The 12310-nt window shown below is 48.1% G+C and overlaps 2 protein-coding genes across 2 annotated transcripts in view; both read right to left on the bottom strand.

Moving 5' to 3' along the window:
* Positions 1-1165, bottom strand: part of JAKMIP2 (janus kinase and microtubule interacting protein 2) — a 46793-nt gene extending 45628 nt beyond the window's left edge. The window contains exon 1 of the mRNA XM_050311891.1: positions 1029-1165. The gene's annotated coding sequence lies outside the window, so the exon portion shown is untranslated. The remainder of the gene's footprint in view (positions 1-1028) is intronic.
* Positions 1166-1993: 828 nt separating this feature from the next.
* Positions 1994-11527, bottom strand: CDC23 (cell division cycle 23). Its single transcript, XM_050312135.1, has 16 exons — positions 11388-11527; positions 10855-10927; positions 9887-10024; positions 9586-9628; positions 9116-9221; positions 8898-9030; positions 7618-7795; positions 7431-7528; positions 7135-7216; positions 6445-6598; positions 6206-6325; positions 5365-5440; positions 5030-5091; positions 4032-4110; positions 3815-3934; positions 1994-2993 (listed from the first exon to the last, which is right to left on the bottom strand). The coding sequence occupies exons 1-16, from the start codon at positions 11513-11515 to the stop codon at positions 2823-2825; spliced, it is 1761 nt and encodes a 586-aa protein (XP_050168092.1). The 5' UTR covers positions 11516-11527; the 3' UTR covers positions 1994-2822.
* Between the last annotated feature and the right edge of the window lie 783 nt (positions 11528-12310).

Here is a 12310-nt window from a genome sequence, read left to right as displayed (position 1 = left end):
CACTACTGCAGGATCTGACCCAGCAAATCAGAGACACTGAGAATGGGAGTCCAACGTGTCACCTTACAGTGATGCACTGGACAGCATCAGGATGCAAATGTCTTAAATAATACACCTAGTTCGGTTTTTTCCTTACAAGAGTTGAAATTAAACTTCTAAAATATGTAATTCTCTGTGTTCCCAACCTATAAGGTATGATCAGCACCTTTTATATATTTGCATTCCCAGCAAAAACAAGAAACGGTCAACAAATGAGTATTCAGTGCAATAATGTAGCAAAAATGCAGGATTTAGATCTGACTTGAGTAGCCATAATGAAACTGAGGGATGGCAATCCGGCAATTTCAGCATAAATTGCACACCAGCCCGAGAGGCAGGTTTCATCCATCAACAGCTGTGAAAAAGGCATTGCACGTACAAAGAGATGCGACCTGCGGGGTCCGTGTTTGCAAGGGAGAACAGAATGTCTTCACACACGCGCGGCAGCCCTGACAGCGCAGGACACGCACAGGTGCCATTCCGAGCATCCCGCTGGGCAGCGAGCCCTGTGCGCGGCCGTGCGAGCGGCGGGGCGGCCACGGATGCTCCGCGAGTGCGAACGAGCGCGGGGAGCGCCCGCAGGGCCGCGCCGGCCCCGCTCTGCTTCGGGCTGCCCCGCCGAGGCCCAGCCCGATCGGCCCCGGAGCATCCCGGGCTCCGCCGATCGCCCCCGGCCCCGGAGCATCCCTTCCCTTCGCCGCAGCAGCCGCCGCGCCCAGCGCGCCGCGCCCGCACCGTGCGGACAATGACCGGCGGGCGCACAATGGTGCGGGGCCGGCGGGCGGCTGCGGGCTGCGCCTGCCACGCCTCTCCCGCCATCGCCTCTCCATCACCAGCGCCGGCTCCCGCTCCGCTCCCCTCCCCTCCTCTCCATCACCTCCATCGCTGCCTCTCCCCCGCCGCGCCGCCGCCCCGGCCCCCCGCAGCCGCCCGGTCATTGTTCCGCCGCCGCGGGCACCGGGCGACCCTCCTCGACCGCCGCCGCTCACCGTGCCGCGGCCAGGGGAGGATGCCGAGCGGCGAGGGACGAGCGCGGCGCATCCATCTTCCCGCCGCCGCGGCGGCTCCAGCGCCCGCACCGGCCCCGCCGCCTCCTGCGCGCCGGCGCTGAGGGCGGGCGCCCGCCCCGCCGCCGCCCCGCGGCCGAGGATGCGCTGCCGGGCCGGGGCTGCGGCAGCCCCGCCCGCCCCGCCGCAGCTGCGCGGGGAGCGCGGCACGGACCGGCCCGGAGCGCCCCGGTACCGCCGGCACTGCCCGCCTGCCCAGGGGCCGCAGCCCTTGGGCCACAGCCGGGGCTACACGAAGCGTCCGCAGCCCTCGGGGCACAGCCGGAGCTCGCCCCAGGCCTTGCGACCACCCAGAGACACCCCTCGTCACCGGTCTCCCCTTGGACAGCGAGCCGATGGAATGCGACCACCCAGCTCATTCCATACCCACCCATCGCATCCATGTCTCTCCAGCATAGAGCCAAGGACACTGTTCGAGTCAGTATCAGGTGCTTTGTCCAAGTCCAGGTAAATGACATCAGTCACTCTTCCCTTACCCCCAACACATTAACCCCATTGTGGAAGGCCACCAAGTTCATCAGGCACAATTTGCCCTCAGTGACAATAATTTTACAAATGGCCTCATTCGTATCCTCAGGTTGGCATGGAATAATGAGGAGAGTGCTTGCAAAATATATCAAGATCCAGTTGTTCTGTTTAAAACCATCTGCTGTAGAAATGCTGGTTCGATGGGTGCTATGGAGCAATAATTTCTAGGGATGCCCAGAACCAAGAACATGGGATCCCTCTGCTCTATGCACGTGCATCATAGAGAGGGTCCAGGGTGACCCACAGGTTTCCTGGTGTACCCACCCATACAAGCGGTCTCACGAAGCACAGGAAGCTGCAGGTCAGTGGCAAAGGGCTTTTAAAATGCTTTGTCCTGGATTAAAATCACACCACAGCCATAGGGACAAGGCTATAATAAATTTATAGGGGTGAACAAGGACACCGACTCTGAAACAAAGGCATAATTATCTTTTTGCCTCAACAAAATGATCCACTGTGGTTCCTCCAATTCCATTTGCTACAGTACACATGAAAGCAGCACCATTAAAGAAGCCCAAGGACAGTAACTTCATCATTAGTTTTTTAATTGTACCATCGCGCTGGCTGCTTTTCTACTGAAAGCCAAAATATCTGTCAGATCCACTGACAGAACACCAGACAGCTGTCACCTGTGGCTACTCGGGACTCCTCTGATACTTGTCAATCCTTCAACACAGACATGGCACCTATACAAGTGCCTATTCTATTGCTTTAGTGAAACATCTCCCATGTTGTTCAAGACAAGCCAAAGCCATTAAGTAGCCAAGCAGGTAACAGCCTCTGATGAGGACAGCAGTGATGTCACTAAGAGGTCATCCAAAGAAATGCAGTAAAGACCAGAGGTCACGGGGCAGAATCAATCTTCAAATGTACTTTAACTTCAGCAGACAACCTCTTTCCAACACCTCAGTTAGTAGCCCTGTGTACTGGCACACATCTGCCCCTCTAGCCGGAATGACGTGGCGAGAAGTGGAGCAGGTTCTCACATTCTCGGCACAGGCACTTTCACATCGGCTGCCCCTTTGCCCGTTGGGGCACATCTGTCTGCAGCTGTGGGCTCTGCTAACTGCTGCCCTTCATGGGAGGGCAGCACCAAAGGTGGAGTTTCCCTAGAAAGAAGTGGTTACACGTCCCATCTGCACACGTCACATCCAATGCACAGGCCAGAGGTATCAGCACTGTTCATGTTCACGGTGTCACAGAGGACAGATTGAGCGGGGAGACACGACGTGTGGGAGTGTTGTTGGCTGACAGTGACGCAGGGAGGAATAAGGGAGCGGGAACATCTGTGGACGATGTTTCTCCTTGGTTGCGAAGCTGTAAGATCTGCCGCAGCAGGGCCTTTCCCTCTTCTCTAGTCTGAAATTCATTTGTAGAAAACAAAATGAATGGGTGGTTTCTGGGTCAAATTCAGTATGTAAACAGTGTAAGTTAGAGTAGTTTGTCATTCTGTAAGGCTACAAGCTATAAAAACCATCCTCATTTCTTTTTTCTTCTGCTCCTTAAAACATTTAGGTATGTGACTTTTTTTGGTTTAGTCCTTCCTCCTTTTACTCCCCTGAGTGGCACATTTCTTGGGTATTTCAGAGAGCAGAACAATCAACAACTGAAGCATTACAGAAAAAAGTAGATTGGAAAAGCTTCAAATAAGCTGAATTCAGGTTTTCCAGAGCTCCAGGCAGCTTTGTTAAGGATAGGCCAAACACCCTGCACTCATGGCTGGACTTAAAAATCCCAAACTGCCCACTTACAGATATAGAACATCACAGGATACAGAGCTGCACACGAACACCAAGCACTGTTAGATCCTCTGCACTATCTACATACAGAAGATGAGATAAACGAAGTTTTATGAGTGCCATCACTACACAGTGTGTGGGAGTTTGTGACCTTCTCACCACCAAGACTTTCCGCAGCCTTAAGACTGCCATGTGGAGCCTCAAATTCTTTTAGTTAACACCAACGAGATGGGGTTCAATTTCACTATCTACACCATATTCCATGACTTTTATCAATCAAACAAGCAGCATTAGTTATCAGGTGTACACCACCACCACCACTCAGGATGTGACCTGCATGGCAGACAGCCCTCACTCCCTCATAAAGGACTCTGAGAGGGGCCAAGATCAAGGTCATAGATCCCTTAAGCAAGAAGCACCACAGACTGTGCAGCTACTCACATCATTGAAGGCACAGCATTTCTGAGCACATGCTGATGCTTCATCCCAGAGCTTACACTTGAAGTAGTACTGGGCCAGGTAACGGAATGCAGTGCTGACCTCCAGGTGCTCCACTATCTCCTACAGTGAGGGGGGTAAAAAACACCTTCTGTAAGTGCTTTGCAACATAGTTCTACACCATGTTTACTTCTCCTTTTTTCCCAAGTTATCCTCTTACCCCACAGGAATAGATATCCTGGATGTATTTGATGTAGCATTGAGCTGCCTGTTCAGATTCATTCAGCTGTTCGTGCAGCCTAGAAAAGGAGAAAAGTGGGTCACTGGAACAAGCCTGAACTACTGAAGACCTTCTTGGTCTATAAGAAAGTACCTGCTCAACCTGACCTGGACTAAAGCCTTTCCTTCAGAATTTGCAGGACATGCGCCATGTACTGCCCTTCATGGAAAGAGATGATCCAGCTTGAGAACATTCAGGCTGGCAGGAAGGGAGGCAGTCAAATATTGACTGCCCAAAACAGTGACAACCAAAGCAGGGACCTTTGCTTATATTGCTACATTTTAAATCTTTTATCAGACCTTTGCCATTCTATTTACATGCTACTTCCTCCGGTGCTCCTTCATCCTCTGCTACATCCCAAATTTGTACAGTGGCTTCACCTTTCACTTGCCCTTTTTCTTCCCCTTCACTTTTCCCACTTTATTTTATAATTATATAATATATATATTATATATATATACACCACTTTATATTACTTTATCCCCACAAAAAAAAAATTAGTGCTGATGTCACAGTATTCACATTTATTTCACATTAGACCCTTTTCCAGTGTTACAACCATATACTAGAGAGGAAAAATAAAATCAATCAAGCTACAATTTTGTACATCATCTACCATCATGGATTGCTTTTAAGCTGCAATACAACAAATGCAATTGCTAGCAGTGCCTGCTCAAATCACCTCAGGATTCAGAGGTGCCTGGCAACCCGCATTATGCTATCATTCCCTCTAGTTATCCTGATGGAAACTTAAAGCTAAAGCTGGACACCAGAATTTGCAATCACTACAGACCTAAAGACACCAGTTCTTACACAGCTCCAAAAGTAATACTCCCTAACAGCAATTCCACTCATTTACATTCAGTATTTTACCATTAGGTATCAAAGTGTGACACATTTTGCACAACCCTGACAGTTCAGTGACAGTACATACTCACTTGGAAAGTTTCACAAGTGCCATTTTCTCCACATCTCCCACAGCATAAGCCCTCCAATAGCACTGTCAAGGAAGGAAAGTCAGTCAAGCACAGCAAAAAAGGACCCCAGCACAGAAGTAAACAACAGAAAACTACAGGGTTTGTCAGCAAAAGGGGCAGGTATCTGTCAACAACTCCTTATTTACCAGCTGCTCTAGTTACATTACAGAAATTGTAACTGCAACAGGAATGAATTCCAGCTGTGTGCAGTGTGGGTAGCACTAGCTCCACAATTTTGCTGTGATTCCACCCACTGTCCCGGGAAACACCTTAAAGTCTCATACATCAGTTCTCACCTTTTTAGCTTCCACCAACTGATTGAGTTTCTCATAGCATTCTCCTAGAGCAACCAGCATACGAGAATCGTTTGGTCTGTAAAAGAGCAAAAAACTGAAATGGTTAATGGTTTACACATTCCAGGATTGCCAGGGGAAATTTTGCAGGCTGAGAAGAGGGAGCTGCTCACCCAGCGGGGCCCATTGTCCCCCCGCCAGTGCTGCCAAGGGGTAGAGTCCTGAAAGGCGGGAAGAGTCGTTTTTGCCATGCCCTTCACATGAACTCTGCATGGAGATGTTGGGGGCTCATGGCATGGCCTGTGACACTATCCATGGAAAAACTCCTAACCCCGGGGAGGGACAGGGCATTCCCACCTGAGCTGGAAGTATATAATAACTCACAACTTCTCTGAGTGTGTGGCCTTCCTTCCCCCAGCCCCAACGGATCAAGAATTTATTAATAAGAACCTGGGTTATCCCCCACCTTTTCCTGGAGTGGGTCACAACAAAGAGCAATTCCTTAATGTAGTTTATTGGACAGCCAGCTGATCTCAGGGTGAGGTGGGGGGGAGTCAGAGAAAAAAAATAATCTACAGCTGGCAGAGTCTGGATGACTCTGGATGTTACTCTCTTGCATAAAGCATCCTTCATACTCCTGATCAATGTTCCCCAGCATTTAACTGACAAAGTTTTAACAGTTAACTAACACAACTAAAAGCACTGGGAACAGTGAGACTGCACAAATCATAAAGTATTGATTTTTTTTCTCCTTCCCCAACTTACTTCCTGTATGTAATTCCTTAGCCAGTAGCAACTATGTCAGAATGAAGACCGATAAACATGGCTCCATTCTCAACTCTACCTGAGCTGGTGGGCCCGTCTGTAGTAGTAGAGACAATAAAATGGCATCTTGAGGATTTCATAGGTTTGCCCCAAGCCATACCACGCTCTGTAGTCCCTTTTGTTCACCTCTATTGCATGTCTGTCAAAAAAAAGGAGATGAACTAGTCAGAAAGCCATCAAGTTCAGCAAAACACTAACAAAAAATAGAAGGTACTATTACAGACACAAACATCATTTTGTGCAGTACGTGAGTGATACCTGTAAGCCTGGATGGCTGCAGATGTATTTTTCATTTCCATATACTCGTGTCCCATAAGTGTCCAGGCTCCCAGATAACGAGGATTCAGTTTCAAGGCCCTCTGGAAATAGAGTGCTGCTTTTTCATGCTGGGAACGTAAGCTATAATAATTTCCTAAAGCAAAAGTCACAATATTTAAATAAATTTTTAAAATTCACAAACAACCAACAAAAAAACCCCAACACCAATAGAGAAGCAGAAAAAAGGATGTAACAGGTATTATCTACTATCTCCTAACTTAAATTATAAAAAGAGTCCTATTAAAGGCAGATCTAATTCAGACCTCAAGAGACCTAACAGCACTGTTATCCAGTGTTCTGGTCAATCCTTTTCCAGTTGTACCAATCAATTTAAGATTCCATCCCCTTGGAATGTCATGATCTAACAAATTAATTTCCTGGTGCTGACACACAATTATTTCCATTGTAGTTTGAAGATTATAAAGAGATTTTCAGGTACATAGGTCTCCTTCCTGCACTGGTAGAAATGAGGGAAAAGGGTATTCTGTCATTCAGTCTGCTTTTCGGGCTGCCTGAATCCACATTCACCAAGTGGTTTGGACAGCCTTGCTGGCTGATGACTTTCACAAGTGTTTCCTTGCACAGCCTGCAGACAGCAAAATAAGAACATGTAAAAGAGCTGGCTCTCACCAATGACACAGCAGGTCTCAACACGGTACTTGTCTATCTCACAGAGATTATGAGCCAGGTAGCTCAGCTCAGGCTTCATGCTCTAGAGAAACAAAGAAATTAAAGAAATGAGAAAGAGAGCACATTAGGTTTTCACAGAAAACCTAGGCAATCAGCAATGCATACATCTCTTCTATGGAGTTGGGAAGCAGGAAGTTGCATTCAGAGAGGCCAGACAGCACCAGCTGCATTGCCAGTGTTTAACATACCTCTGACAAACACCACAAGTATGGACAGGCCACGGAAAGAGTGCTTACCCTTACATAGAGCAAGTTGGAGAAAGTGTCCATGTTTTCTATCCTGTAAGGATCTTGTTTCCTTAGCTCATTAAAGATGGATAAGGCTTTGTCAATATCTGAAGAAAGAACAGCAGATGGGACACCAAGAACTATAAATGCCAAGTTTGTATTAAGGGGCTCATTCCTACTAGTTAGTGTCACTGACCTCGAATATTGTGGTAGGCAACTGCAATCTGAGAGATGATGTAAGTGCTCTTGGAAAATCCTGCATCAATGAGGCTCTGATACTTCTGCAGGGCCTCCTCTATCAGCTGTAGCTCTGTATAAATGTGTGCAAGAAAGAACTCTTTCATCCATGTATCTGGCAACGACAGGAACTTCAACTAGCAAGAACCAAAGAGGAGGAAGAGATGACAATCAGTAGCATTCTACAAGCCACCTGTGGCAAAGAATCCATTATCTTCCCTCCCATGATTTAGCAGATGGTCTCAAGGCAGGAGGCTTTCCTGCAATTGCTTTTTTAAACCATAAGACCAGCTACAAAAGAGCAGTATAGAACCAAGAATTACTATCAGGTTCCTCTGCAGGACAGACTAAATAATGCCTATAAACTGAGTATTGAAACAGCAAAGGAGCACTAAGACAACCTGCCTGAAAAAGCCAGTACAATACAGACCATGTCATTCTACTTAGTTACTCCCAAACTATTCCCATGACTGTCGAAACTGCAGATAAAATGAAACCATTTGGTCAGTTGGTGAAGATATTGTCAAATCTGACATAACCTGGCTCTCGCTTCAGCTACTAACCTCATTCCTCCATTAAAATCAGAAGTCTTTCGAAAGACTGCACTTTCTTCCTATGTTTGACATCAATATCATATTACTATTTTCAAGGAACTAATTGAACAGACTCCAAATGAGCTCATAAAAAATGCAATTCCCCTCTTCAACAAATCAGTAAGGCTCTACTCTGTGTCACCTGTACTGCTTTAAATACTTCATCAGCCAGAATTTACTGAAGACTTCCAGCAGTGGACTCATAAGTTCCAGGCAGAAAGAAAAACAATCTATTTTGGTTTTATATCTAAGTTTGGTTCTTTGACACCATTCACCTCATATGTGTGGCTTTGTGTACATTATTGTCTCAGCTTCAGAAAAAGGAAGTCTTAGGAGGATCTCCTTCATGGGACAAGGTGATAACCCTGGTGACAACTATTTCAGAATACATGAATTAGACATTTCTTAAACGACTTTGGGGTGAATGAAAAGAAATTAGCCCTGCCTTTATAAAGATTCTCAAGCTACAGTATGGCAAGCAATTGAAGAAAAAGGGGTTTTAACAACATGATTTAGTCTTGGATTGCTTTGCCTGATAGAATGAAGCAGTGGGCAACATCGATCTTGTGGCAACAAGATCACTGGTTACTTAGTCAGGCTAAACTCTGGAATTTGTTAACACATCTTGGTATCTCTCAAGTTTTACCATCTCTTTGTCTGTAATCAAGTTGCAAAGTTCCAGCCAGGCTCCCCAGTGCAAAGGCAAGACATGAGCAGCTTCAACAAATACATCTATTGCTTCTTTCACCAGGTCCAGCTTCCGCAGCACGACACCATACCTGTAAAAAGACTTATCAGGTTAATCACAATCATAAAACTCTGCATATCCACACAAATATATAAAAAAGGCATGCAGACACTTACAGATAAAGGCCAAATCCATCCAGTTCCCGTGCCTTGTGCTTCTTGCTGAGCTCAACTCTCAGTTCTCGCAGAGCTTCATTTTTCACCTGTCCTTTTTCCAGAGGTCCTGCATGAAGAGAAAGTGTCACACAGTGAGCTTTCAGTCAGGAGTCTCACCACAGCAGCTGCCAAGTCTGGGGTACATTCACAGTCATCACTGACACGACATGAAGGCTTTCCAGCCTGTGAATATTTTCCTTATTTTAAAGAAAATCACTTAGTCTGGTCACCTACTTTAACAGACGACCTAAGAGATGAAAATCTGTAAGCTGTAATTAAGCCAATGAATGGAAAGAGAATGAAAGAAATCATGTTACAGCACACTATTATCCAAAAAATTGAGGGGAAAGCCATACACCCAAGATGATTTACATGAAGAGACAGTAGAGTTTTGTTATACTGTCTTGTATTTCTTGACACCAGAGACTTACCCAAACTATCCACTGTCTCATCATCCTTCTTCTTTTCCCCTGACTGTGGAATAGAGAGGAAATCCAAGATTACAATAGCATATTCCCTATGTTTACTGCAGTGCTTGCAGCGGCATGTAAAGTGAGTTTTCACAAACATTACAGTCCTGCGAAGAACAGTCCTATCTTCCTTTCCCCCAACACAGAATTTGGACCTCAAGGTGGTCATTTGGAACAGATTAGGCAAAAAATAAGATATGCTGGGGAGGGGTGAGAAGCAGAGGAGTTCAGTGCTAAAATGCAACTTTTTCCTCTCCCTTACCAGGTATCTGGAGTACATATACAAGAAGTAAGCTTTCTGGCTCTTGCAGCCCCGTAAAAAGTAGGCAGCCCTGTCATATTCCTTCAGATCGAAGTAAGACTTGGCCAGTGTGTAGGCATCCAGGTCACGAGCATCCTCCTGCAGGGACACACGGGAGTTTTGAGACCTGAGAAGCTCCAACGTACTTTAGGAAGATCACAGTTACAAACACATCAATGAAATTACTCCAAAAGCTAAAACTAGTTTATTTGCCCTCAAAGATGGTTTGAGTACTATCAGAAGAGTCCCTCTGCTCCCTCACATGATCAGATTCTGGAGTTTTCAAATAATAAGAACAGATTAGCCAGAAACATTTAAAATAAACAGGGAAATTCCAGAAACAAATTGTGCAAGCTGCCAGAAGGCAGGAATTAGCTGCCCAATAAGTACAAACGACCACAAGCAAGAAACCTGCTCAGGAATTCCATATCAAAGAAAATGAACCTGCTAATATACACAAGAACATTTCCTTGGTAACTATACCTTGACACGCATTTATGACACGTGACACTCCTGCAACTTATAGGCACAGGCACACACCCATGAGTCCTACCGTACCCCTACAGAGGTGGGGATAGAGACACACAACTTGGTTCTCTTGTGCCCTAAGGAGCTCAAGTTTAGTGGCATAACATAATTTGTATTAGAGTACATTTTTACCTCAGTAAAGAGGAATGATTTTGCTTTCGGAGTACTTCATTCAGGACACGGCAGCAGAGAACGCTTTCATCTGGGAAAGCACATTCAGCTCTGCCGCCCCACCGACCACGCAACGGAAAGGGAAGCTCCCAGCGTTCCGGCCTCCCGCCCGCGGGCTTTGCGAGGGGAGGTCGGGATCGCATTTTTTCCGCGGGAGCTGGGATGAAGCGGCCCAGCCCGCGGGAGCCGCAGCGCCTTCCCCGGGGCTCGCAGCCCGCCCCCGGCCGTACCTCGGTGAGCGCGGGCGGCGGCGGCAGCTCGCTCAGCGGCAGCGGCTCCAGCGCGAACGCCAGCTCGGCGGCCCTGGGGGACACAGAATGTCACAATCAAAGCAACCTCAGGGGCGCAGGAGATCCTTTAAGGCCGTCAAGTCCAAGCCCAGCACTGCCGCTGTAACGCCCTGAACCACTAAACATCACCCAGGGCGAGATCCAGACGCCCCTTGAACACCTCCAAGGGACGGTGACTCCACCACCTCCTTGGGCAACCTATTCCAATGCCCGACCGCCCCATATTTCACTGAATCTCCCCTGCCTCAGCCCAAGGCCCATTTCCTCTGGTCCTCTCACTGCGGAAGAGACAAGGCCCCACCCCACCGCAACCCCCTGTCGGGGGGCTGTAGAGAGCGATGAGCCCCCTGAGCCTCCTCGAGGCTGAACCACCCCGGCTCGCTCAGCCGCCTCTCACACAACACGCTGGCGCCGGGCCCGCCGCGCCCGGCCCGGCCCCGCTCCCGCTCCCCGCCGTGCCCGGTCCCGCTCACCACTTCCCGCTGTGCTGCAGGCCCCGCTCGCGGCTCCGCTCGGCCACGCTCAGCAGCTGCTTCTTGATCTCCCGCAGGTCCGAGAAGTCTCCGCCGCCGCCGGCGGGCGCCATGGCCACAGCCGCCATTGCTGCGGGGTCTCCGGTGCGGGCGCTGAGGGCGGGGTCTCGGCGCTGAGGGCGGGCTGTGAGGCACGTCTGTGTGTCAGGAAACGCGGGTAGAGACTCTTGAGATTAAAATACCTGCGTTTCCTCCCGTGAACCCTTTTGTTAGAGATTTACTGCTTCAGTAATGTGTGGAGGAGGCAACGTGAATTCCTTTTGCTTTCAAGGGGAAATCATGTGAGTTTCTTAAAACTCCCGCCGGGTTTTAGGACCTTGATGAAAGCATAAATTCTACTCGCAGCAAAAGCCGTTTCTTTAAAACCCATTTAAAAACGCACATTACCAACCAGCCCGTCCCACTGCAAGCTGGGGCTCACAAGACGAAGGCTTGTTCACATTCAATTCGCCCATCATTCCACAGGAAAATTAGGCACCTTAGTAGAACTAGTCCAAAAAAAAAAAAAAAAAAAATCCACGTGAGCGGTAACATTTGGTCTTCAGGAGCACACAAACACTGTGCAAGGACTATTAGTGGGGTCTCAGCCCTCCCGGGATCGGGGCACACCGACCCTGGCAGGTTCAGCTCCTCGCTCGGGGCACAAACACTCCCTGCCCTCCGCTTCTGGTCCTCAAGGCCATCTGATTGTTCCTCGCCGAGGAACTTCAGTGTTACTGACAACCCTTCAGCGTTACTGACAACCCTTCAGCGTTACTGACAATCCTTCAGTGTGGTTTGAAGATTCTTCACTCACGTGCTGCCGCTTCCCGTGCTGAAAATCATAATTTAAGAGCATTAAGTAGAGTCAGTCCTAATGGTGG

The sequence above is a fragment of the Myiozetetes cayanensis genome, unplaced genomic scaffold (assembly GCF_022539395.1).
Source record: "Myiozetetes cayanensis isolate MyiCay16 unplaced genomic scaffold, myiCay2020 scf17, whole genome shotgun sequence".
Classification (NCBI taxonomy): Eukaryota; Metazoa; Chordata; class Aves; order Passeriformes; family Tyrannidae; genus Myiozetetes; species Myiozetetes cayanensis.
The sequence above is the reverse complement of the archived record's forward strand: the minus strand, read 5'-3'. Positions and strand labels throughout refer to the sequence as shown.